Source organism: Phalacrocorax carbo, chromosome 18 (genome assembly GCF_963921805.1).
Source record: "Phalacrocorax carbo chromosome 18, bPhaCar2.1, whole genome shotgun sequence".
Lineage (NCBI taxonomy): Eukaryota > Metazoa > Chordata > Aves > Suliformes > Phalacrocoracidae > Phalacrocorax > Phalacrocorax carbo.
Window position 1 is genome coordinate 1,928,588 of NC_087530.1, and position 26,608 is coordinate 1,955,195.

The 26,608-nt window shown below is 39.5% G+C and overlaps 1 protein-coding gene across 5 annotated transcripts in view; it reads left to right on the forward strand.

The window, feature by feature from the left end:
• DENND1A (DENN domain containing 1A) overlaps positions 1-26,608 on the forward strand; it is a 215,555-nt gene that overhangs the window by 153,644 nt on the left and 35,303 nt on the right. For all 5 annotated transcript variants that reach the window (XM_064468569.1, XM_064468570.1, XM_064468566.1 and 2 more), the window contains exons 14-19: positions 12,235-12,336; positions 12,893-12,980; positions 13,585-13,625; positions 15,009-15,080; positions 16,139-16,195; positions 22,298-22,429. In XM_064468569.1, the coding sequence (XP_064324639.1) occupies positions 12,235-12,336; positions 12,893-12,980; positions 13,585-13,625; positions 15,009-15,080; positions 16,139-16,195; positions 22,298-22,429 (492 nt within the window). The remainder of the gene's footprint in view (positions 1-12,234; positions 12,337-12,892; positions 12,981-13,584; positions 13,626-15,008; positions 15,081-16,138; positions 16,196-22,297; positions 22,430-26,608) is intronic.

A 26,608-nucleotide genomic window follows, 5' to 3' on the forward strand; every position in this document is an offset into this window, starting at 1 on the left:
TGTGGAAATCAATCAGTGTAGCAGAGAATGAGGAAGCTAATGAAGTGCTCTGGTGTGATTCTTCGCTGTAGCAATCACTGGTAAGTATCTACTACATTTCTTGAAATTTGGTAACATTGTGTTTGTTGTATTGTTTATTTGTTTTAATGTTACAGTAGCTATGTAATGTTTTTCCATGTGCATTTGGGTCAAAGCAGTTATGCCCACGTGGAGCAAATGTGTATATGCATTTATCAAATTAGCTCAAAAGGCAGCTCAAATCAGTGCCGATTCTAGTTTTCAATCAGGAAGGTTCAAGATGGTAGTTTCTCAGTGAAAATACTTTGGTTATTTAGTAACTCTTTCCACAGTGGCCAGCTTTCTTGAATTTTCAGTGGGCAATGCCTTCTGTGAAAATAGCTAGCACCCGCGATGTAGGTACCCTGCGGCACCGGAAGGAATGTCATCCGGTCTGGTGGAGCTGCCAGCTTCCCTGAAGAGTGAGCGGGCAGGTGGCGAGTGCTCTCTTCTGCTGTTGGTCCGTGCTTATTCACCTGGCTTTCTCACCTTCTGGCCCATCACTGCGGCGGGCGGAGCAGTCGCAGGGAACATGTTGGGCCACGGGATGCTCAGAGTCTGCAGGCAACTGTAGTCACAAGTTGTGGTTCTTTTTAAGGCAGTTTGTGCTAAGGCATTTTTGTTTCTTACCCGGGAAATTCATCTTCTAACATGAACAGAAGATCACGTGCCTCCTGCAAGGCATGTTCAATGTTCAGTGCTTGTGTGGGGGGCGATAGGCTTTTTTAAGCCAAAGTTGTGAGAATGTTTCCCTTGACAATGTTCTCAGCAGAACGCTGAGCTAATTTGAACGAAAGCATTAAAGTCAAAAAAAGGAATTTAGAACAGAAAACGTGTATTCATACAGTTGAAAAAAATATTAAGAAACAAAATAGGGTCTCAAATCTGTGAGGTCACTGCAGTGATAGACATCATTATTAGCAATTGTAATGAATATGTAAAGCAAAGTTTGTTTTACTTTATTAATAACTAAAACAGCATCAAGCCTCGCCAGCCAAGATGTAATAACGCACTGTGTGAATCACAGAAATTCATGTGCATTTTTCCACGAATGCGATTCGAATTGAATGCCAAAATAAAGCATCAAAATGAGTGACTTTTCAGATATTTGGATCATGTTTTGTCAATTGTTAGTGCTCGTTATAACTATTACGTAAATGGGATTGAAGTTTGTGGACTCTTCTGACTGAAATCTTGGCAGGTTTGGTTCTGTCTCCAAGGTGCAAAAGCCTGAGGTTCCAGGGCAGATGAGATGGACTTTTACAAGATAAAAATTATCATTGAGGGCATGTGGATCTGGAGGGGAGCAGAGTTGGCATTTTTGGCCCAGCAAATATCTGCCCATCTGCTCTCTGTCAGAATATGTTAGAAGTGCATCTGGATCCGTGCCCCAGAGTTTCAGCTCCGAGCGGGTCATGTGCTTGTCTCCACGACAACTCAAGGAACTGTGTAAACTGCTGCGCTCTGAGCCAGATGCTTCTTTGCACATGTGGTCTAATTAGATGGCGGTTTTCCCCCCTCACAAAAGAGTTCAGAGATGTTGCATCGTTTCCATGTCAAAAATGCGCAGCCGATATAATGGGAGCTGGGAGGAGTCACGCGGCCAAACACTCAAAAAATAGACTTGCTGCAAAGTTCGGCTTCAGTGTGTGCGAGCTGTAGGTTTGCAGGAATGCAGAAATTCCCTTCGGTTGCTTCGCCATGGATTGAGCAAAACCTGCAGGGGAAGTGGTGAAGGGAAAGGGTGCTTTTTTTGTTGTTTTTTCTCCCTTCCTCACACTGGCTGCAACTTTCTCTTTATGAATATACCAGGAAGGAATTGGGAGACTGAGACAGATCACGTATCTTGCAGTAAATGCTTGCAAGACACAGCATTCTCAGTCTCTCAGAGGTGGCATTTCTTTTCTTTCCTTTTATTTCTTTTTTTTAATTTTATTTAAAGGGTTTGAATAAAAACTGCAAGAAGTGAGATGTAGAGGAGAGCCTGGGGAAATAAAATCAAACCTAACTTACACAAAATGATACTTTCTAATATGGCAGGATCCTCAACCTATTGTGAGGTGGGGGAAAGCGCTTCTTTAGTGCCAATGATTGAGGACCTGTGTTAAAAATAATTGAAAAGTAGCACACTTCTTGCTATTATACTAATGTGGCCTTTTCTATGTCTGTGTTTTGCCTTCTCATGGTAAAATCTGAGCCTCTTTCTGGCAAAGAGTGGATAAACAGTAAAAGGAGAGTGAAGAGTTCTCATTTATTTTCAAAGGGAAATGCTTCACTTTGCCTTTTTCCACCTGTGAGGAGAAGCATCGTGCACGGTGGAGGACTTGATTGCTTAGTTACTTCCCAGAAGTTGTTTGGGCAGCCATGTAATACACTAATGCTCTGTACTGAGCAGTGCAGAGGCAAGTGTCTTTGGTGCGGCAAGTTCCAGCTGATCCCAGGAATGGATGCTGTTGCATCTTTAAGAGCCTAGTGACATCAGTTACTGAATTACCATCTCACGTATATGATAAATAACCATGGCAAGCATACGTGTGTATGCATTTATATATTAATCATTGACCACTTAGGTTTCCCCAGAGACCGTTACATGACTCGGGCAGAAAGGAATGAAACCTTTTTCCAGCGTTCCTAATCCAGTGCCTTTGATTACCTTGCTCAGGGGACATGATAAATGCCTTCTCTAAAGTGACTTCTTTTCTAGCTGTGTTTTTTTCATGGCAGTAGTGGAGGCTTCCACACCAAATTATCAAGCGGCGTAACATGGTGACAAATCAAACCTCAGTGAGATCTGCTGCAGTAACAGCATTTACTTTGCTAGATGTTATATGAAGGAGGGGGCACTGTGTATAATGTAATCTTGTATTTTGTGCATTGGTATATCTACCACAGACTAGATGTCTCTAACTCAGTGAAAATTTAAAGTTTAATTCCTTTATATCTGTTTTATTTACCGAGATGGGGGGTTTCTTACTTAACTAAGAGAGGGGGATTTTATGACCTACCTTTATGACTAAAGCTTCTCTTGCATTGCTTTAGTGAAGTTAAAAACTGTTTATTCTCCTTCTGCATCTATATTAGCATCTAAATATTACACTAAAATATTTCAGTCTTGAAAGTAGGCATTTAATTCAATGTGATTTGGTGGGTCACGATGCAAAGGAATGGTATACATCTTACACAAAACCGTATTTTCAACGTATTTACCCAGGTGAATCCTGGAAGCTTCATTGATTTGGATGAGTTTTAGCTGTTTACATGTATCTGAGAAATCAAAAGAAAGCAAAATATTAACATTCGTGACCTTTAGGCATGCTGGTCATTTCTAAACCTTGACCAATCATTTATCATTTTTGCAGAGATTTTTTTCATATTATAATAAAATATTTTGTATTCTCTTGAGCTTTAATAAATGAAACAAAAAACCCTTCTCATTTATCTCATAGGAAGTACTTTGTGTAGATTGTGTTTCCAAGCACGCTTTTATATTTTGTCATAGTATAAAATAACTCATATAAAGAATTGCACTGTAATTTTTCTCCTTTTTTGTATTGTCACTAATGTTCCACAATAGTTAAAATTAAAAAAGGCCTCTTTATTATAGGGAGCCTGAATTGGTAGCTGCTTTGCATGCAGAACATACTAGCTTCAATGGGAGTATTGCTCATGGAATGATTGCAGAACTAGGCCCTGAAATTACCTTGCCAGCTAATGATAAAATCGCATGCAGGCCACAGGGGTTTTTGTGGAATAAATATAAGAGTGGAACAATATACAGTACACATTATACCAGTAATTTAAAGCATATTCAGGACAAAGAGAGAGTTCCTAGTGCAGGCAGCATCATAGAGATTTGCTGTATCTGATAAAGATTAGGTTTCTCAGCTCATAATACCATACTATTACTTTTCTTTTGTTAGTCTTTCAACACCTACACTCATGCATTGACACAATATCAAGTAGGAAGAGGAAGAATAGCCTTGTATTTAAGGTACTGAACAGGGATTAAAGAAATTTCGGTTCTTTTCCCTGGCTCTGCCAGAGACTTTTGTGACCATGTACAAGTTACTTATTATTTTCATGCCTCTATTCTTGATCTGTGCAATGGTGATTTTTTTTCTTTTTTTTTTTTCTTTTTTTTCTTTTTCCCCCCAGCCCTAAATGCTTTCTTGCTGGCTTCTTTGCACTTTATCTTCCAGGTTTGTTGCTTGAGCTCTAGAGACACGAGGCTGTATCAGTTGCTTAGGGATAGAAAACGGCTGGGTGATATAGGTGATTCAGAACCAGGGCAGGCGATGGCTTGAATTAGCTGTATAAACACTTAGAAAGATGGCTTGCTCTATTACAGTAAAGTAGTTTCATTATTTGTGAATATGAGTATGTGTCATTTATTTTTCTTGGTCTAATATGAAAATGCCAGGTATCCTAATAAAATAAAAGAGTTTGAAAGGAGAAGCAAAAACATTGCTGACAGATGTAAATTTTTTCCAGTTACACATTTTTCGTTAGTTTCATCTTTTATCTGAAGTTGGTTTTGTGCAGAGTTTGTGAGATCCTGTAATGTCGTTGGATATTACTGTCTGAAATAATGTGTAAAGGGGCGTTACTGAACTTTCACTGAATCTGTCTGTATCTGAGCTGGTTTTCTTATGATGTTTTAATGCCTATAAATCTTATTCTATATTTTTTCTATGAAGGCTTTGTAGTAATTTTAATACACCTGAAGTTTTTTGCTGTGAAGGCATTTTGGATGTTGTAGAATTGATTACAGCTTAATCATGCACTGCATTATAATAATACACATATTACATGGGTTCTAAAAGGAGCACAGGCCACAGAGTCCTAATTATAGTGTTAAAAAAGATTTTGATAACATCTGACTATCTGCATATTGTAACTTCACGTTCAAAGTTGAGTTGTATGTTTAAATTGCTTCATCCTAGCTGGCAGCCTGCTAGTAAATATTAGTGATAGCTTCAGTGGTTGTAGGAAGCAGATACGTGTCCTTTTTGAGGACACTTTACTTTCATTTGCATTTTGGTCAGGAATGTATTAGCTGATGTGAGTCTGCTCTTTTCCCTGTGGTCTAGCTCAGAGCTCCAGTTGGTATCTAGTTCTATAAAGGGAATTACATAGGAATTTTGAGAATGCTTACAAGGCAAAACTTTGAAATTTATTAACTTCCAGTATCTCCATGAGAAAACGGGGTTACAGCCAGTAACCACAAACAGCTCTACATTCTTTTGCAAGCTTCCCGTTTTGTTACTGTGGGGTGCGTTCCACCTTGTACTTCAGTCAGAAGACGACTCTTCTGTGACTATTCAGCGATGCCCAAGTTAGGAGCCTGGGGAAGCATGCTGTTCAAGTTAGTTTGTGCGCTGCGGAACGTGTCTGTCTCGCCTCGTGTGACTTGTCTGTCAAGGAATGTTTTGTGAAAGAAAGCTCCCAAGCTCTTGCAAGCCTCTGTAGCTGAGCCCAGCTTGCTGTACGTGCATAGAGCCATGATCCACAGCACGGCGTGAGTTCCGACACGTGGCATTGTGAAGGGGATGTTGATGTGATTAGGTGTTCTGATTGGTGTCAGTGATTTGACTCACTTGCAATCACCTTTCTTCTGTATATTTCTCCTTCAGTGATATTATTACAAGGTATTACAGGAGTTACCAGATCACATGCAGAAGAATGACAGCTGTCAGAAACCCCAATTCACCAGCAATTGCAACAGTTGAGAATTTAAAGAAATGGCCTGTTTTGTTTCATACTGTAAATCTTATAAAAGTAGCTATAAAAAGTAGAGAATCTGTAAATCTATTTTTTAAAAACAGTGCTATGGGTATTTGCTCTTGGTGTCTCCCTGCTGGAGGTTATACACCCTAGTGAGGAACATGAAATAAAGTCTGAAATTGGACTGGTAATGGAAATGGGCATTCAGATGAGAGAGTAAGTGTTTGGACAGTATAGTCTGCCTGGGTAAATACATGTTTTTTAAATGCTTTTCAAGATTACACTTAGCAATACTAATTTATCAGAACTGGTAGCCTCTTTTTGACCAGCGTCTTGGTTTAGATTTCTTTAGAAGTGTGGTCAAATCTCTGAGCGCATGATTTCTTTGTTCCTGAGCAGCATCTTGAAATGCTAATAAAGCTATGGTATCTTTTGCTTGATGCAGAGTATTTGATCTATGCTTTCTTGATTCCATTATGACTGAGGCAGATGCAAAGAGCTTTCTTGTGCTGAACGTATGTACTAGTTATGGGGAAGTTATTTGTCGTTGCGATTGCGAGCTGAATGAGCCAGTGTCCTATCAGGTGTCTGTCACCAATTTCAGATTTTCTTTATGGAATCCTGCTGGCTGACTGATGATCCTTCTTCAGCTGTGATGAGCTAATCTTTCCTTGACGTTGTAATCACAATTCTTGAAAGGTCTGCAGAGCAGTTGCTTGCCTTTGGTTGCTGTTGTATCTGACATTGACATATTTATCTAGATCAGTGAGATGATTCTCCTATCTTAGTTTCATTATAATTCTGGATGGAATTAAGGATGATGATTCCTAGAATATCCCTACAGGCTTGACTTTGTCATTTGCAACATAACCAATTTTAGTAAAGGATGTGGTTATTTGCAACACCTAGGTAGCAGTAAAACAGTGATATATGAATCTCTTGCATGTCATTGTTTTTGCTGTGTATTTGGGCTTTTGCTGCCTGGTATTCTGACACTAGACTTAGAGCTTGTAGACTGTCAGATTGTCATCTTGTTCTGCACCTTTAAATTCCACCCACATTTTTTCATTTCGTGGCTGGTTTACAGAGCAGCTCTAATGGCTTGTGTATTTATTAGAGAGGCTTTGAAAGAGCACCTACATGGTTTAAAGGCATGCATACAGCAGCACAAAATTCATTACCCTGCACCACATGCCGACCATGATAATGCAGAAGAGATTACTTATATCTTTCATGGCATAACTTTGTTTAAACAACCCTAAAAGTCTTCAGGTTTGGGTGGTTGGTTTTGGGACTATTTTTTTTGTGTGTGTGGTCTGTTGGGCTTGTGAAATCTTTGCTTGTGCAAGAGACTCTCACTGTTGACCTAATCTGAACCCTGTCTGTATTATCTTAATGTTTTCTCCAGCCGACACATGCTGTCTTTAAAGCCCCATTATCCAGGTGCACACTTCAGTGTCTCATCCGTTGCAGGCGTGGGAATAGACTTCCATGAGTTATCTTAGCACCCGTGTGTCTTTCTAGAAGTATCATTTGTGTTTGCTTTTGTCCCTTCATCCAAGTCCTTCTCTAATCTGTGCTGTCTTCTGTCCCACATGGTTTTAGACATTTATATTCACTGTGAAAGTTATTGCCGTAACCAGTTAGCTGGCCTGTCTGCGGGTGTGGTAAGTCAGACAATTCATAGGTGATACTTCTCTTACTGACAATAACTGTCTCCATGAGGTCCTCTACCCTCTTCTGAAAGGAAGTTTTATTTTCTGATGAAAAGTGATTTCCTTGAAAGATGTGGGATCCCGGTGAACTGTTTTACACCGTAGCTAATCAAAATTAGGCTTCATCATTCAGTTTGCATTATGGTGTCTTAAAATATAACAGCAGGTTTCACGAAACTCTGCAAGAGTCTGAAATAAGTCCTAAGCTCCTTTCGTTTTTCACTTGCTGCCTTAAGTAGTTTTAAACATTATTTTAGCATGTAACAGAATTCCAATTTAAAAATAGGGCTGGCAACAGATCAGATATGGGCTGAAACTTTTCAGCTTTTTAAGGGGTCATGAGTTAGCAGCACTGCCCTGATGAACTTCATTATGCCATATGAATATAAAATATTCATATAAAGGGAGATTTGCAAAGGCATAAAGAAAAGGCACCTATTTTTTCAATGCATCTTGGAGTCTTAAATCTTAGTCTTATATTTTAAGGTTATTTCTCTTGTGTTAAGATTGCAGATTAAATGTCTTTGAAATGTATAAATTTTTGTATTGAAAAATTTTGTGATCCAATCTTGAAATATATGGAAATCATCTAATATTACAGACCAAATCAGATTCCTCACTCGCATTGTGGACACATTCAAAGCATTTGCAATGCCATATCTGATAGGCATTTATAGTTGGAGAGGGGAATAATAGATATTTCAGGTGCTCATGAATCAAGGCCTAAATTCTAATTGTTGGAAACAGCAAGTTTAGGAGCTGATGGTTTTATCGAGGCAAGCTATAGTAATTGTTTTACATGTGAGCAAGACCATTCGTTTCACAAAATATCTGCGTTCTTAGAATGTCACCTCATGTATAATGTCATCTGTCAGTAACAGCAGAGCTGATTAGCTTTATAACTTACAGTTAACTAAATCTGTCAAGAAAATGGTCTTATTGTCCAGCTTGTCTTTTTGTAACGAAGCTGTGGATGGGGGTTAGCAACAGTGTGTTCACCCTTCTGGAGGTCAGGGAGGATGGGAGGTACTAATGCATTCGAAGCTGAAAAGCTCACGCTTGACCTTGGTGATTAAAGTTTTTCCTATCATCTAGCAGCAGTTGAGCCTGAATTGGCTCTTAAGAAGTCAAAAGGTCTAATCAACCTAATGAACAAACTCAATCATTAGTACTTTGGGGAAGGAAATGTGTTAACATGGTAATAATACCGGGCTCCACCAGCTGCAATATGTGTGTTTATAGGAATGGTACAAAGCTCGATTGTCAGAGGAGGTGGCGGTGTCACTGTGGATGTACAGTGGAGTAGAGGATGCTTCTGCCTGGCAGGGAGTAGTCCTTTCCACAAGGTTCAAACTCTTTTCTGGCCATGGGAGAAATTTTAGTTCGTCTTAGACTGTAGGAAGGGTTGCTTGTTTCCTTTGAAGTGTTTTGTAAGTGAGGCTTAAATGAAAGCTAAACCTTCCTCTGGTGACCCACTTCTCTGATCATGGACTAATCTACACTTCATGTCGTGTATTGCTCCCAGCTCTTTTCCCCTCCAGATTGTATCGATGTCAGACACAAATATTTTTCAGGCATCCTTTATTATGTTCTGGTAGCTGAATTTGATGGGAAAGCCTTTTTCATACTGGTCAAGTCAATGTTACATCCTGTTGTTTGTTGTACTGTTTCCCAAGCCCTGCTGGGAAAGTGTCGCTGCAGTTTCTGTAATATGCATTATGTAGATGAATCGCCGTCTCCTAAGATTTTCTCTTACTAATTATAGTGCTCTGCAGTATCCTGACTTCTACTTCCTGGTACCTGAGAGAGGGTATAAACAAATCTCGAGTGGGATGGCAATAACTGAATGTCATATATTAAGTTCTTGCATGGGGAGCTTATGTTAGTCCAAATTGTCAGTCCCACCTCAAAATCAACTAATGGCATTTTTTTTTGCCAAGTTACCTCTTGCTCCAAGTCTTGTTTTGACACGTCCATGTCATGCAGTAGTTCTGCCCCTCTCTGCCATCTACAAACGTGAGTGTGTGATCAGCTGCTAATCACTTCAATGCATTAAAACCTTTTGAACAGTACATACCGTGATTTTTGAGACAGAACCTCTGTCATGGCAGTAGTCATTGTGTCATGGAGGCTATCACTAGTGTCTTGCATACCACGCACATACCAGCCAGACTTGTTCTTCCAAACATTTTTCCTTTGTTGACTTTGAAACGAAGTGTCTTATGATTCTTTATCCTGATGAGAGCAAAGCCACACAGAAAGTAAAAAGTGGTATTTGACACTCGTGCTTCTTGCCCAGAAAGGTTGTAGAGATTTTGGTTTCCCTGTAAATACCTGCTAGAGTAAGTCAAAGACAGGTTATTGTTTTTAAAATTAATTACCCTGAAACTGTAGTTGTCACATAAGAAACCTGCTTTCTTTTCCAAAACCATGGAAATTCATTGGCCCAAGGAAAAGGTGAAAAAAGCTACCATAAGAGTGACTTTTTCCCTCTTTGAACGAGACCTGTCCTGTGCTTAGTCACCTGCAATTGATCCTTTTCCTCATTATATGAACAATCTGTGACCTCTGGCCTGTGATGACTGCTGGGTTAGAGGTGAGGTACGTGGTGCATCATCTTGGTGATGCTGGTTGTCCAGTTCATTGGGGGCCAGGAAGAATTTTATTACTGTGGTCTGATTATTTGAAGCCCAAATAACTCCTTTCCCTTTCCTCATAAATTGCACTAAACCCCAATTCGACTGTTTACACCATTTGGTTGCAGTGGCGAGGTCAGTTATCACAGAATCACAGAACCCCAGAACGGTGGGGGTTGGAAGGGCCCTCTGGAGCTCATCCCGTCCCACCCCTGCTGGAGCAGGCACCCCCAGAGCAGGGGCACAGGGCCGCGTCCAGGCGGGGGGTGAATGTCTCCAGGGAAGGGACCCCACAGCCTCTCTGGGCAGCCTGTGCCTCTGCTCTGGCACCCGCACAGGGAAGGGTTTTTTTCTCATGTTGAGGTGGAACTTCCCGTGTTCCAGCTTGTGCCCGTTGCCCCTTGGCCTGTCATTGGGCACCACTGAAAAGAGTCCAGTCCCATCATCCTGACACCCACCCTTTAGATATTTATAGGTATTTATGAAATCCCCACTCGGTCTTCTCTTCTCCAGGCTGAACAAGCCCAGGTCTCTCAGCCTTTCCTCATAAGGGAGATGCTCCAGCCCCCTGATCACCTTGGCAGCTCTGCGCTGGCCTTGCTTGAGCAGTTCCCTGTCCTTCTTAAACTGGGGGGGCCCAGAACTGGACACAGCACTCCAAATGTGGTCTCACTAGGGCTGAGTAGAGGGGGAGGATAACCTCCCTCACCCTGCTGGCCACGCTCCTTTGAATGCATCCCAAGACACCGTTGGCCACCTTGGCCTCAAAGGCATGGTGCTGGCTCATGGTCAGCTTGTTGTCCACCAGCACTCCCAGGTCCTTCTCAGCGGAGCCACTTTCCAGTAGTTTAGCCCCCAGCCTGTGCTGGTGTGTGGGGCTGTTCCTCCCCGGGGGCAGGGCCTTGCACTTGCTCTTGTTGAGTTATGTCAGAGGACGGGCAATCGGCAGTGAGTGCCAGCCGTCCGGTTGCTGAGCTCGGGGGTAGTACTGGACCTCAGCAGCAAACGTACCCATGACTAAGTTGGACTGATTGTGAACCCAGGGAAAAAGGTGAATACCTATGGATTTTAAGAAATGTGAGCGTCATCGCAGTTTGCCCAACATAGCCTTGAAGATGTAGTATCCTTTTAGGGTGGATTAGATGTTGGGCGGTTAGGTCCTGGGGCCACGTAGTGGCTTCCCACATACATTGGTGAGGAAAACCCAATATGGTCAAAGCGGTGCTGTGGTACAGGGTTTTTTGAGCACAGTCATTTTAGTGGCCCTGGTATCCTGACTTTACACAACCAATGGTAAATGAGATTGATAATATAAAAAGCTCTATGAAATGGAATGATACCACCTTTTTAAAGGAAATCCTTTAAGGTTTTTTGCTATCTAATGTTGATTTTAAACACTCAGCAGATGAAGAGTCCAAATATATTTTGAGTATGAAAAAGCCTCCATATTAACTATACATCAGGATAATTTTATAATTCTTTACTTCCTTTTTTTAAATTCCATAAATATATTTGCTTGCAACTTTGAGTATTAAGCGTGGAGGAAATTTGTACCCTTATGGCAGATGCAGAGCAGACTTCAGTATTAACTCATTAAAATAAAAGCAGAGCTGCAAAACAATTTCTGTCTTTCACCATCAAGGTTGTGAAAAAGGGAAATTTCACTCATTTGGTAGCTGAAAGTCTAATCTGTCTGAACTGTGGAGACAACAGCGTAGACATCCTGACTTGTCTGGGCAGGTAAACTGCCTGCGTCTACTGAGGCGGATAAGCAGAATATACAAAATCCAGGTGACGGTGTGTCATATTTTGGGGATGTTAAGTAAAATTACCTTTTTTGGATGATGAAAGCTCCTCCACCGGCATTACCAAAGTGTGCATAAAGCATATGTGTTTTATTTTGATTATATGTAATTTGCCAGTTTCCAACCTGTTTCACAGTCGTGATAGAATCCCAGAGATGACCTACAGTTTACTCAATGTTATAAAGGCCCACTTTATTTATGTATTTGTTTTGGAAGGGAAGTAGGTAAAATGGACACAGTGGGTTCAAATGGATTCAGACCAAGCTTTTTCAGCGTTTAATGCTCTGAACTCTGCAGGGTGAACCCATCACTTTCTGTGAAGAAACGTTCGTGTCCCATCGTTCTGCTGTCATGAGGCAGTTTCTTCAGAATGCCATTCAGCTCCAGCTCTTTAAGCAGGTACTGACTTAATTGCTCTAATGTAGAAGCAGATTCTGTAACAATGCAACTGGTTTTTTCGAAGGCTGTTCCTATATTCCTTGGTCTGTCAGCCACATAATGAGGAAAATTCATGTAGTTGGCAGCACCTTAATTCCTGCTTGCTGGCTTTTCTCAGAGTCAGGTGATAAGGCGTTCTTTATTGTAAGAGGTGTATGGTTTTTTCCCTAAAGGTGTCTCTGCTCAGTTTTGACCTGAGCATACCTACACGCAATATATCTGCTGTAAACTTTGTACAGAAAGCATATTGCTGTTAAACATGATATTACTGCTTCAGGGAAGCTGAAAACCTGTGCATATAGAGACAAACACATGGATGCTGTCTTTTCAGTGAAACAGCATACCTTCTCGCATTGGTAAACATTTTGCCTGTTGCGGTTGTATTTTCATTCTATTTAGAGCCCCTTCCCAATAAGAGCATTGGGGTTTAGCCTAGCAAATGCAGAATAAAGTCCTTCTGAAAAGGTAAAGGATGGGGTGGTTGATTTGTTTATGCTCTCTTTTAACGTTGATGTAGTTCATTGATGGCCGTCTGGATCTCCTTAACTCTGGAGAGGGCTTCAGTGATGTTTTTGAAGAAGAGATAAATATGGGAGAATATGCAGGTAAGAAATACAGTATTTTAAAGTAATTTCAGAGGGTGTTCTTGGCTTACTGTTTGTAGGCCATGACAATGTAGTGGGTCGCTGTGGATCCTCACCTAAATAACTGGGGCTGTAGTGATCCCTGGAGGCTGAAGTGTCTTAAATTTTTGTTCTTTCTTCTGTCAAGAACTTTGAGTAATGTCTTGTAGTCCAAACAAAGTCTGTTCAGTCTTACAAAACCTCAGCTTGACTACTTGGCTAAAGTACAACTAAAAGAGTTCCTGAAATGGCAGATTCTGAAAAACCTTGGCACTAGCCAGAACCACCTCAAATTTCTTTTAGTGATCTTAAAATAAATAAATAAATAAATAAATAAAAAATCTCACTGTTCTCAAATGTCTGAAAGACAGCCCAAGGTAACATAGAAACACCTCTTAGCAAGTCAAAGAAAAATAGTAGATATCCTGTCAATTTTTTGCTGTTGTGTTTCCATTAAAAGGAAAGGATGGTTGTCCCGTCTGGTTTCCCTACTGTTCATGCTCCTAGGACCACTAACACTTCACATTTCTAGCTTGTTTTCTATTTGGTAGAGTTACATTTTGTTTGTTTTTGTGATTCTCTCTAGGTAGCGACAAATTGTACCACCAGTGGCTCTCTACAGTAAGGGTAAGGACACAATATTAGTCCAAGAGACATTCTAATGCTTACTGGACCACTGCGCAGTTCTGTATGGCTGTTAACCCTGTCCTCATGAGCAGGACTAACCTGTTTGCTGCACTGTTCAGCTGTGACCAACCTGAGCGCGGCTGCAAGAAACTAACAGGCTCTTCAGATGAAGTAAAGCACAGAAGAAAAAAATACACTAAAAAAAAAGTCACCATAGGAATTCTCAAGTTTTTGAATCCCACATTTAATGTCTTGGAGGCAGTTGGAAATAAGTTATTGTCATTTGGGAAAATAATGTGGTTTCTCTTTCCTTTTAATAGAAAGGGAAACAAATACATAGGATGACAAGTAATTTTAAAATTATAAGAAAAGGGAATGGCTGACATTAAATGTAAAAATATCACAGAATCACAGAATAGCGGGGGTTGGAAGGGACCTCTGGAGATCGTCTTGTCCAACCCTCTGCTTGAGTAATTAAACTCAACATTTTATAATTTTTGTTGAAGATTAATTGTCATGTAGTAACAGAAGCAGTACATCCTAAAACTGTTTGCATCTGATAGCATCTGATCTCTGGAAATATAATTTTGCACTGAAATAAGAAAATATAAAATTGTACAGGATTTCATTCCTTGGATTTTACCCATCTTCTGTATTTATCAAATAAGGCACTGTACAGCAATAGTAACAGTGTGTGGAAGATGTGTAAAACACCAACCAGACTAACAGGTTATTCCGTCTGACGTGTTACTCTTTTATGACTTTTATTATGTTCACCACGTGCAATTGAGCTTTTCTAGAATTAATGTTTATGACTGTAGCGAGATTTCATTTTCCCTCAATTTATCTCTTGATCAACTACTTAGATCTTAAAAAGGCAGCATGATTTTGATAAACAGTATTGTGGAATCACAAAAAAGAAAATAAAAAAAGATCTTACTTCAGATTGAACGTACAGGCTTTCCGGAAACTGAATTTCCTGCCCCAGCCATTGAGTATTGGGTAGGGCACTTCTCTCCTAAACTTGTTTAGGATTTTGGTGCAATGCACAGGACACCCTTGAGGGTGAGCGGAACAGTCACAGAACACTGTTTTGTGAGACGACCTATAAGACAAGGGCTCTTGGTATTAGGAGACACTGACATTTTGCATTTGAAAACTGCTGTGTTAAACGAATTCAGATTCCGCTGGAAAACCTGAGAGAAACATTTGGTATGTTTTCACTTGTATTCTTTTTCTTGAAATTTACCCTTTTAATACTCATCTCTGCTAATAAGCATAGTTAATGCTTTGCTATTTTAAGTTAAGAATGGTGGATTTTAGATTGCTGTTTGCTTTTAAAGAGCTTTGATAAAATGTATTCTATTGTTACTATAATTACAGAAAGGAAGTGGAGCCATTTTAAATACGGTAAAGACCAAGGCTAACCCTGCCATGAAGACTGTCTATAAGTTTGTAAGTATCAAGTACTGGCTTACTACTGAGATAAGAGTCCAATTAAGATTCTGTTTTAACCTTTCAAATGAAACTCAAGGCTTAAATTAATTTTCCTTGGACTCACAAAATTACTTAAAATATGCATTCATCTAAATTTCAAATTTAAATGGAAAAGTCATTTTGAAATTTAAACAATTGAAATGTAAAGGAGAAGGGGAACTTGTGATTTCTTTTGAAAGGGTAGATGATAAATTCTATTTATTACATAGAACTATTTCTGGGAAATAGTGCCTGTATGCTCTGCTAGGCAGCTCTACCATCTCATCATTACTCTGTTGGAAATCATTGTTACCTCAGGTTTCGCTGCTTGCGGCTTCATCGAAATAAGGGAATCCTCTCATTTTCCAGATTGTTTCCATCTTTTCTAAATGTCAATTAATTTTCCCGAGAGATTTCTTATACCTACTTATTTAGAGCCGAAGTTACTGAGTTATTCTTTAAATGAAAATGTTTTCAGTTCTGTAACAAACGGCTAGCATGGTACTGTGCTATCCTGTATGGCTGCCGGCTTCGCTGTGCAAGATAAAACAACATAGAGGCAAGTGAGGATTTCTTAGAAGTTCAGTTTTAGGAAATAATGCTATAAAAAGCAGTGAGATAACTGTTCCAACTTTTATTTTCTCCTGCCTTCCCCCAGCCTGAGCGAGATGAGTAGGATGCGATTAGCTCCGCTAAATGGAGCTGGCATCCAGAGTACTGCGAGGAGGAAGTCTGCAGGCTTACTGTTTTTGTAGAGATCAAGGGTGTGGATGCAAAAAGATGAAAGATGTCCGTGGCATCAAAACAGAGAAAACAAAATTTTTGCAGTGTGTGTGTTTGTGTGAGGGAGACGGTGGGTTTTGTTTGTTTGGGGGTTTAATAGCTTTCTGTTTGTTTTAATGTTTTCAGTATCCTGTTAGAATTTTTTTCTTGCTGGTTTTGGTACCTAGAGAAAGTGAATCTTGATGCATTGAAATCAAGTGTAGTCGCTGCTGGAAATAGAAGGGGATTTTAACTTAAATTAATTTTTCATGCAGGCAAAAGATCATGCAAAAATGGGAATAAAAGAAGTGAAAAACCGCTTGAAGCAAAAGGTACTTGAAGTTCTTATTCAAAATGTATAAGCACCATGTATGAAATACTTAGCCACAAAAAGCATTATGTGATCAATAGGAAGCTGTTTGATACAGTGTTGTTAGCACACTTCAAAATGCATTACCAGCTGTCCTGGATTTTTCACACTGTTATAAATATTCACAGACAAAAAAAAAAAAACCCTGTCTTCAAATACATTAAGGCTCTGACTTAAACCCACAAAAGCCAGAAAATTTAGTGTTCTATTTGGAGTGGTCCTTCTCCTGTCTTTTGTGCTGGGGCATTGTGGAAGGGGACTTTATGTGAGCAGGGAGACCTTTCCTACAGTAAGGGCAGGGAACTCCTTGCAAATGGCAGATCGTTGTTATTTCTACAGTAACCTCTCAGGGAAAACAGTCTAGTGTTGGTCATTGGGAAAAGGATTTATGTTTCATGCGTGTCTACTGCAAAGTTGAGGCATAAAGGAATTAAATTAGGGTTGGTGTTAATTTCAAATTTGAATTATTGCAGACAGTATTACTCAAACTGTTTCTTGTTTTCCAAATCTGTCTTTGTTTGTAAACAGCACAATTCCAAGAATGCGGAACTGTGCTTGAGGAAAGCGTTATCCAATACTGATCGCTCCTTTTAAGCCAGAAGCATGGTCGTATTGATACGTACCTTATGAATTAATGGTTAACTCTGCCTTAGGCTTATTTCAGACTGTATTTATCCTGTGAAGCAGAGCTATTAGAGTCTTTTGGGAAAACAAAGTAGCCAACCTGCTGATAGAACTGAAGTTCTGACCAGACATTTCCATTCCATCTGTTGCATAATAGTTTGGGGCTTTTTAAATGTGTGCTATCTCAGTAAATTTCTTCTCTAAATTTCTAAACCACCATGTAACGGTAGCGCTGCGGTTGTATTCCGAACGCACAAACAGAAACCTACCTGAACATGTCACAAAACGTTAATGCAGAGAGGTTATTCTGCAGCCGGGTTATGAGCTGAAGAAATCAGCTGTGTGTACAGCCCAAACGCTGTTCGCTCTCTAAACACTCTAGCAGATTGCTAGAGATCTGTGAGGAGGATAAAGTTGCTTCAGATGCTTTTAATGCTGTTTTATTTTATTACACTTATTACTTTATATGTGACTACTTTAGGTTTAACATGAAAATGTTAGAAACATGAAGCCATTTTCTAGTACATGGAATTTTTTATGTCATTTCGTGTGTTTCACTTCTGGTCATAACCCTCATGAATAATAAAATGTTTGGCCTTCTCGTGTGTATTTCTAAAGCAGTTGGAGCTGTGTAAAATGACCAGATTGTTTTCCTTTATTTTAAATGCTAATATAATTGTATACTATTCTGCGACATTTGTATAAAAGGCTGAGAAACATCTCGTGCATTCATTGCTTTGTTTTATTATTATTGTTGCCTTCCTAGTCCTTCAAGCAGCAAGCGCTCTTTTTAAAAAACACACATAACAGTCACAGATAAAATGCTCAATTTTGATTCACCTTCCTTATTTTGTGGCATTTCTGTAAGATGGTTAAATGTGATTGTTCAACACACGTTTTCACAAGCGCTTAAAAGATTTCTATGAGTAGTTGACACACACTGCTCTACCTCTCCTTTCTTCATTAAGGCTGTTCTTTTCTATCCCATCCTCTTCTCCATTTTGAATGTAAGAGAGGAAAATAACTCTAAAAAGAGGTATTGCTCTGTTAAAATGATAAAAATAGCAAAAATATTTTGGCCACCCTCATATTATTTTTAATCTAAATGTCTGTGCTGCTCTGTTGACAAGTCTATTAGTGCAACCTCACCAGTTTTGATGTGAGAACATTGTATTTTTCATGTATTTACTTACTAGTATGTGCAACGTTAACTGTTCGAAATTCTGGCATCATTAAATACTTAACTTTTGCCAAAATTGGGATGCTAGTCTTTCATCTTCTAAGGATAACCTAAGGTTATTTTTAAACTGAACTTACTATCCACTGCGTTTTGACATTATTTTCCATTATTAATACAAAAAGTATGCAGGCCACTGGTAAGGGAAAGTCAAATACAAACATCCCTTTTCCAGTTTTCGCTGCCAAATATGAGCAGCTTCTGTACAAGATAGAATTTAAAAATGCAATAAAGCTAGAGGTCTGCTTCCTACAACTCTGCATAGCAATGGTGACCTCTTAAATATAATCAAGAGCCCATTTTGCCCTTGGTCTGCTCCAGTCTTAGGTTTGAATTGCAAATGGGAAATGCAGGATTGACCTGTTGAGAGGTCACTGTGGTGTGTGTAAGGTCCTTCTTTAATATGATAGCAGAGATTGAATGGGGCTCTATTTCCATCCCTTGTTCATTTGTGGTACAGGATTTCAAAGCAACAGAAATAGTTTTCAGAGGATTCTTATGAGTGATAGCAAATAATTGTTAATAGATACAGCATGGTAGCTTTATTTTATATCTGATACAGTACTTTTTCCTTTTCTCCTTGTCTTTTTTTTCTTTTTTTTTCTTTTTTTTTCTTTTTCTTTTTTTTTTTTTCTTTTTTTTCTTTTTCTTTTTTTTTTTTTTTTGGGTAAAGGCTGCTTTTTCCATTTCACAAATAGACCATGGTGGTCAAGTCACTCCGTTTTTGGCTCGTTTGAAGCTTAACTACATAGAATTAGGAAGAAGGAGGAATATGAATGGTACCGTCCTCAACTTTCAGTAAGGAGAATGTAACTTACTGAAAGCTTCTGGCTAAGACAATTTATATAAATGGTTGGGCACTTGGCGTTAATGTATTCAACATTATTTTACTTACTAGAGCCCTGTGTGGCTCTAGTTAATGTCTGTTATCAATGGGCTGTTGTCAGTGCTTTATTATCAGTACAGCCAGAAACAACTCATTTAGAGGTTTATAAAATAACCTGAAGAATCCTTCTAGATATTCTGGAATGTGTTTTTTGCTCTTCTAGCAGACAGTATTTGTAGTCTGTTACAACAGGTCGCTACACAAATCGCTAATCCATATTTAAACAGGAGAAAACCTGATTCAGTTTACAGGGTAAACTTTATATATCTGTAAATATGTATCTTACTTATTCTCTGAAGTTCCTCCTTTAAAATAAATAGGTAGTAAAGATTTCACCTGAACAGAGCGCTGTTAGGGGAAGCACTGGTTATATATGGAGATGGAGTGTGATAGATCATTGCCATTCTCTTTTCCAGTACTCTATGAAGTATCTTTTTTTTCCTCAAGCAAAGGGTGTTTCTGTTTTTAATAATATCCTTAAATTACACTCTTTTTTTAAATTAAAAAGTCACTGAAACATTGCTAGGTTTTTGCATTTCTGGAGAATTTATTCCAGTAACGAGGAACTTACCACCTTCTTTTTCTTCCATTTTTTGGAGGGATAGGCCTCCTTTTTGTTGTTGTTATCCTGAATAATCTATATGACTCGAGCTACTTCAGGAATGTCTTGCTGGCTTATATCAAATCCCCTTTTTTGGGGACATGTCAGAGCTGTCAGCCTGAGGACCCATCTGCGCGGTAGGATGCGCTGCAGAACAGAGACCTGCTCGCGAGCAGTCCCGGGCTGAACACGTGCTCAGCACAGCTTCAGGTGGAAGCACTAGTGCTGGGCTCAAAAGCAGGGCAGAAATAGGAGACAGCTTTCTGGCTGGTGGATCCTCTGCCCAGCTGGGGCGCACAGCTCTGCATCGCTTTCCTTTTAGTACCGGGAGCGGGCCTGCGCTGTGATCCACTGCGGTTCTTTGGTCTTTCGTAGTTCTCAGGCTCAAAAACTGCTTTTATCAGTAGACACTTTGTGAGCCCTGGTACCTCTCTGAAGCTGAAGTTCAGAATCAGAGAGTCCTGTTTTCCTGTTTGTGGTTTTCTCTGTCTGTCTTGTACTCCCCGCTGACTGCAGAGTAACTAGTCAAAGTCTGTTAGTGGGCTGAAGGTATGTCACGGACTGCTTTGGAGGACTGTTGTCTACCTTCCAATTATAGAATTGCCAAACACTTTGGCGCTTAATAATTTTAAAGCTATTGGAGCCCTTATTTGGGGTGTTCTCTGTTTATTTAGCTCAGATGTGGTGTCACTGAAGGTAGACGAACTGTTGTGAAGCAAATTTTGCTCTGATGACTGAAGCTGTGTTGTTGATTTGTCTGCCTTTCGCGGATTTTGAAAAAATAGAGAGGTATCAAATAATTTAATTCTCGTATTTTATGTAAATTTTTAAAAATATGATTTTGACTGAAATCTGCTGCAGTTGCTTTGGAAGTCTGTATACCAAACAGTGGAAATTGGCTTTAGGAACACGTTATCGTTTGTATGCAATTATATTATCAGAGAAGTACAGCGAATCTATAGCAATAAAAGCTGTGAGGATTTGCAGTGATCGTTACACATCTTAGGGGGTTTTGCTTAATGGCTTGATCTGTCTGTATCTTTTCATCTTCTCCCGTTCCCCTGATGTCCAAACTTTTGCATCCGTTTTACATTTTTCGGGAATTTTTGCGTGGATTGGAAGACGCTTTGCTTTCCGTTGGTTGCCAGCTGCCTGTTGCCTTGGCTGGAGCCACAGCTCCAGGTGGAACTCTGGAAGCTCTGAAGTGCCAGGCACCTTTATGGCATAAACGTAACGGGTCTGAAGCTTGGTACACATTTAATATGGCTGTACTTGTATAGAAATGTGCAAATAAAGTTTATATTTACTGTTATTACATTTGAGAACAGTGTCCATTGCTGCCATATGTGATGCAATTCCAAAACTGACCAGATCCCTTGGTAGCTTGCTGCTGTTTTGGAGCTGAAGTATGAGTTTGGCAGAAGCTTACATTTCTTGTCATTGAGTTGTTTTGGGACTCTTTGTTACTAATTCAGTGTAGTTCGTTGGATTTTTTTTTTTTAAAGACAAGGTAGCATTGTGCAGCTGGAGGGCAGGGGGAGGAAAAGTTTTTCTCTCTAGTTTGACCTTAACAAGTTGTTAATTTCCCCACGATCCTCATGCCCAGATTGGTGAACCACTGCTCTACCAGCTGGATCTAAAAAGGTCTCTCAGCTTCTCTGTGGAGCAGACAAAGCCCCTTAGAAAGTCCATCCAGCTTTTTGTTTCATTTGACCTAAACACATTAGGTCAGTCTGTGTCCAAAAGAACCATTTCTAATTGGCCATCAGCTTACACGTCTCATTATTGTACCTTAGCAAGACGGAAACTTGAGGGGGCATGTCAAAGGTCAGCGAATCAAAGCAATGTCTATGTCAGCAGCCAACCTTAGGTCAGTCTTGCAGAGCTACAGTGTGTGCAGGTTTCTCTCTATATTTACCAAGCATTATTTCCTTGACATTGTTGCAAAGAGATGTAAGGTTTGGGGCCCACTGCGTTACAGACTATTTCTCAACTGACTTTCAAACTCTTTTCTCCGTGTCTGATTCCTTATGTCCGCATGCCTTTGTCTTTTTCAAAACCTGCGTTACATATACCATACATACACTGGGCAAGTGTTCTAGGTTGATGGGTCACTTTGCTTCTGAAGATGAGGACTAATGTCAAAAGCAAAGCAAAACAAAGAAGCGTCCTCCGAGGCAGCAGTTTGTTTTACGCGGTCTCCTGAAGGCATGTTCGGTACACACAGACTCGAAGATAAATGCAAAGCTAAGCAAGCTGTGAGTCCTTGCCGCTTCCACAAGTAATTGTTCTGCTACAGGTAATTCTGTGAAGTACGTAAATAGAATTACGGATTGTGTTTAGCTTTGCAAAAAGCAGAATAGCCCTGTTCCTAGGTTTCTGTTGAATTTGTCCCTAGAGTAGAAATGTTGAGCTAGGTTTTTCTTCTCCCTATGTATTTCCTGGCTTTTGCATGTTTAAGTCAGACATTTTATTGCATGCGTCTGTTTGCGTGCAACATTGGTATTAGGAGGAGAGGGGTGGTTGTGTACAAGCTCTGATTGACAAAGTGCAAAGAAATGTTTTATTCTAATGAAGTTTTCTTTTCTGTACTCCGTTTTTTTCCCCCTAACATCAAAATCGTTAGTCAGCATTATCCTCTAGTGTCTCCTTTGTGCCCCTTACCCTTAATCAAGAATGTTCCTGGCCATGCTATTCACCTTCTCCTACCACACAGGACATTGCTGAGAACGGGTGTTCTGCAGCACCGGAGGAATCCCTGCCAAGGACAGCACCTTCTCCATTGGCTGAGAAGAAGGACCCTAAATTAAGAGAAGACAGAAGGCCAATCACAGTGCATTTTGGTCAGGTATGTCTTAGCGTTGGGTTTCTTTAATTGTGTGACTTGGCAAAAACAGTTCAGAGAAAAGTTGCGATAACAAATATGCCAATTGTTTCGTTATTTGAATTATATTATTATAGATTTATTTCTGTTGTATCTGTTTAAATGGGATTCTCAAACCTGATTTTTCTGGGGTTTACTGATTCCTTTTCATCATACAGTGATTTTGAGGAAAACAAGTTCTAAGCGAATGGGGCGAAGCATAATTATTATAGCCACTTTATAAACTATTTTGTTATTCTTTTAGCATGCAAAGTGCTGTAGCCCTCAGGACTGAGGATGTATGATTTAAAATGTCCTCTGTTACCTAGCCAGATCGTTAGTGTCGATATGGAACGTCCAACTATTAAAGCATTTTAACATTCTCTGAAAATTAAATGCGATGAACTGAGATGGAAAAAATCAATTAATAGCTTATTAGTGTACTCTGTATTTCAGTATTGACAGCTGAGCTATACACGTTAGTTACTCTTACAGTGTTTCTTTTGATATGTCTGCAAAAGAGTGAGTTTGGTTGTGTGTTTTTTTTAAGAGCTAGTTATTTAGAAAATGTTATAGTTGCTGCTATTTTCACGGAAAACCATACAGTATTTACTATGTTTGCCAGCGTTCTCTTATTGAGCATAGCGTGACTCAAAAAATAACATTATTTGTGTACACAGTTCTCTTTTCTTTCTCTGTATCTATTCTTTACAGTATTATGATCAGAAAGCAGGAGCGAATACCTAATTTCATCTAAGGAAACTTGTGTAATTGTAAAACAGTTGTAAAATATTGGGAATTATAAAATGTGAAGCAAACCAGATTTTTAGATAAGTATCTATTAAAAGAAACTACTCAGTATAGCTGCATTGACCTTGTAGGTATTAGATAGGGCTACACGAGGTGTAATCATTGCTCAGAGCAATGTTGCCTGTGTCATTTTAGAATTAGATTTGTTTCTTTCAGAACTTTTACCACTGTGCTAAATGTAAGTTCTCAGAGACTTTTTTTTTTTAAAACAGATTCTCTTCCAATTAAATATTTGCAGTAGTGATTTATTTTTCACTTACTTTCTGTGCCAGTACAGTTGGGAGGAACTGGGGCTACTGGGGAAATATAGCCATCTAGCTCTAGCAGGAAAATTTGCATTTCATTTAAAGCAGTCAGAAATCCAGATAATACTATAATCTACTTTCAGGTTTTTTCCTTTAGATTTTTATGAAGGATGGATGGTTCAAACATTTTGGTAGATTAATGAAATATATAATCGAGTGGAAGGTGCAAATTTAAATTCATGAGGTTTTTCAACGGTCACTTTCAAATTTTTTAATGATGACTTTCTGTGTCAAAAGAAACACACATCAGCTTCACTGAGTCACTGGCTGTGGTGGAAGGCTCGCTTGCTAAATGCTTATTACTGTCATTACATTACAAATGTTGGTTTCCAAAAACTGATCTAACTTTGCAGTTGTAGGGCTCTCTCACTTACAGCCTTTGTCCTTTCCCGGGTCTTTTTTCCCTGATAGCCCAATGCCAAAATAAAAACTGAATCGTACTTTCATTGAAAAGGAAAAGATGTTCAGGTTTATGAAATATAAATTAAGGCTTTGGGGAAGAAAAAAGCAGCAACATTTACCGTTTAAATGGGAGATGGCTTCTAACTAGTGATTAAAGGGAGAGATTTTAGTGTCACTTTTAACTCTGTCTAGAATACAGTAGGTGGGAACAATTAAAAAGCCACAAGAACTCTGAAATAAGGGCTGTTTGTGCATTCACAGTTCTTATAAACTGAAGAGGATGAAAGAGGCTTTTTGCTCATTGTCACTTGCTTTCTATGTCTGCTAGTATTATGCTAGTGTATATGGCAAAGGCAGACTTTTTTAAAATGCATGCATGCGGATTAGGGTCAAGCCCTGTGTATCAGTAATGCAGTAAGCCTCGTCCATACCACTGCAGTGAGAGAGCCTACCAACAGCAGCGAGATGCTTTAATTGAGACATGCTGTCAAAGTGACAAACACATTTGCATACAGTCTATTTATTTTCATTGGAAAGGTCTGCAGTCTGCTGTTGGTTGAACATTCTTAATCAGCTCGCTGTAAGTGAGCCGGCAGCTAGCTGTCCTATGCTAGGTGCTTCTCTTCATTACATGACAGATTAGCTAAAGGGGGATGGGCTAGCAAGCCAGCAGCAACCTTTAATTTTAACTCATTATCTCTCACCCTATAGTGAGGTAGTTTCTAGTTCTTCCAAATGCAGTTGTGTATCTACGGTTGTTAGGCTACAAAAAATATCAGTACAATATCTCGAAATGTCTTGGAATGTATAGCACCTCAGCCGATTGTTCCCAAAAATTTAGCAGCAATTATTTAACTGCATGAGATTCGTAGTGGTGTGGCTTGTCTTGGCGACTGGTTATCAGGCATTGTTTGAGGGGGTTGTTTATTATGGAGTTACGTTAACAGTGGTTTCTGTAACACTAAGACATTGTGGGAAAGCTCTCCCTGATTGTGAAAAGAAGGATTTTAGCCAGATAGCCTAGGGCAATGCAATAAAGATTTAAACAAAGTGTTCTTAATAAGACTACGCGAGGAGACCAAAGCGGAAGGGCGTGACCACAGCTTTTCCTCCAGTTTGACTTTGCGTGCCTTATGGTTTACTCAGCATGTGCCTTTAATATTGACCCTCAGATCAGCCAAATACAAGGAATTGCCGTCACGGACTCTGAGGCAATACAACTGTACTCAACAAGTAGCAATGGCAACACAGGCAACTGAGGTTTAATGAGCGTGGAGAAGAGGGAGCCATTTTCAAGCCAAGGAAAAGATTCAAATGCGTAGTATGTAGTACTGAGTAGTACTCCCTGTGTCGGGGAAGAGTAAGGTTAATGCAGGAGAAGATACAACACTACAGAGAATATCCTTGGTGACTCTCTTATTATTGCTTGCTTTCTTCCCGCTTTTAGTCTTCAAACCTGACCAAAACTTACTTAAAACGTGGGAACACATGCTGCCCTGGCTGTCCTTGGGATCCTTCGCAGTGATGCCAGGCCGGGCAAGCACAGCGAGCCCACTAGCCATTGAACAGGGCAGCGTGGGACAGCTGACCCGGGTGATGTGCCACTCGGGTGTTGGAAGCTTTTGCTTCCAGGCATGTGCTCCCACTTTTTTAGGTAGAACACGTGTTTATTCGTGTCATCTTTTAGCTATTTGGAGAATAAACACTGCACTGTGTCACTGTGGCTATTTTGAACGTGGTCCTTGTCCAAATAAGCAGCTATTAGGGGCTACTTTGACAGGACCCACAGCTTGAAACATTTAGGTCTGTTGTGATGCTGGATGGGTTGGGTTTTTTTGGGGGGTGGGGTGGAGGGTGTTGTTTCATTGTTGCTGTGTTTTTTAAAAAATAATGTTCATTTTCACCTAATGGCTGTAAAAATTTTAATTCTCTTGATTGTTCATAAGTCTTACCATTTAGTGTCCAAAATAAGGAAGAATGACTGTCTGAATACAGACCTTTTCATAGTATTTTTCAGATTCTGAGTTTTTCTGCTAGAAACTTCGGCTTCTATCACTGAATGGTCATTGGGGGCGAGCTACAGTGAGAAGGGTGCCGCACAGAGCATAATGTTAAGCAGCCTTAGATCTCTCCTGCTTTGTGGTTGTCATTAACTGATCGATCTGTACTGCAGTTTAATTTTGTCTGATATCAGAAGTATGTTGAGTTCTTAATATCTCTACACCCTGAACAAACATAACAATTTATAAGTTGCCTTTATGCCACAAACAAACAGAGAACAAATATGGTGTTTTCCTGATAAGGTATTTTGAGGGCTTTGATATTTTAAGTTTTTGGAGACAGAAGTCTCAAATATCTCATTCAAGTATTTGGGTAAGTGATATTTATACATATTATGTATGTTATAGCCAAAAAGCAGAGAGTCTGGGAAATGCAGGCATCTCCTTAATGATGGTGATTGTAGAGCTGTTTCAAGTAACACAAGCAGCTCTCCAAAATATCTTGCTGAGTTTTTAATGAGCAGCAGGCTTTCTCAGTTCTCTTATACTTTTCTTTTTCATTATCTAAAGCAAAAGAAACAAAACCAAACTGCTTTATAATGTATAAATCGATGATTTTGCTAAGGGAGAAAGGTGGATTAATGTCT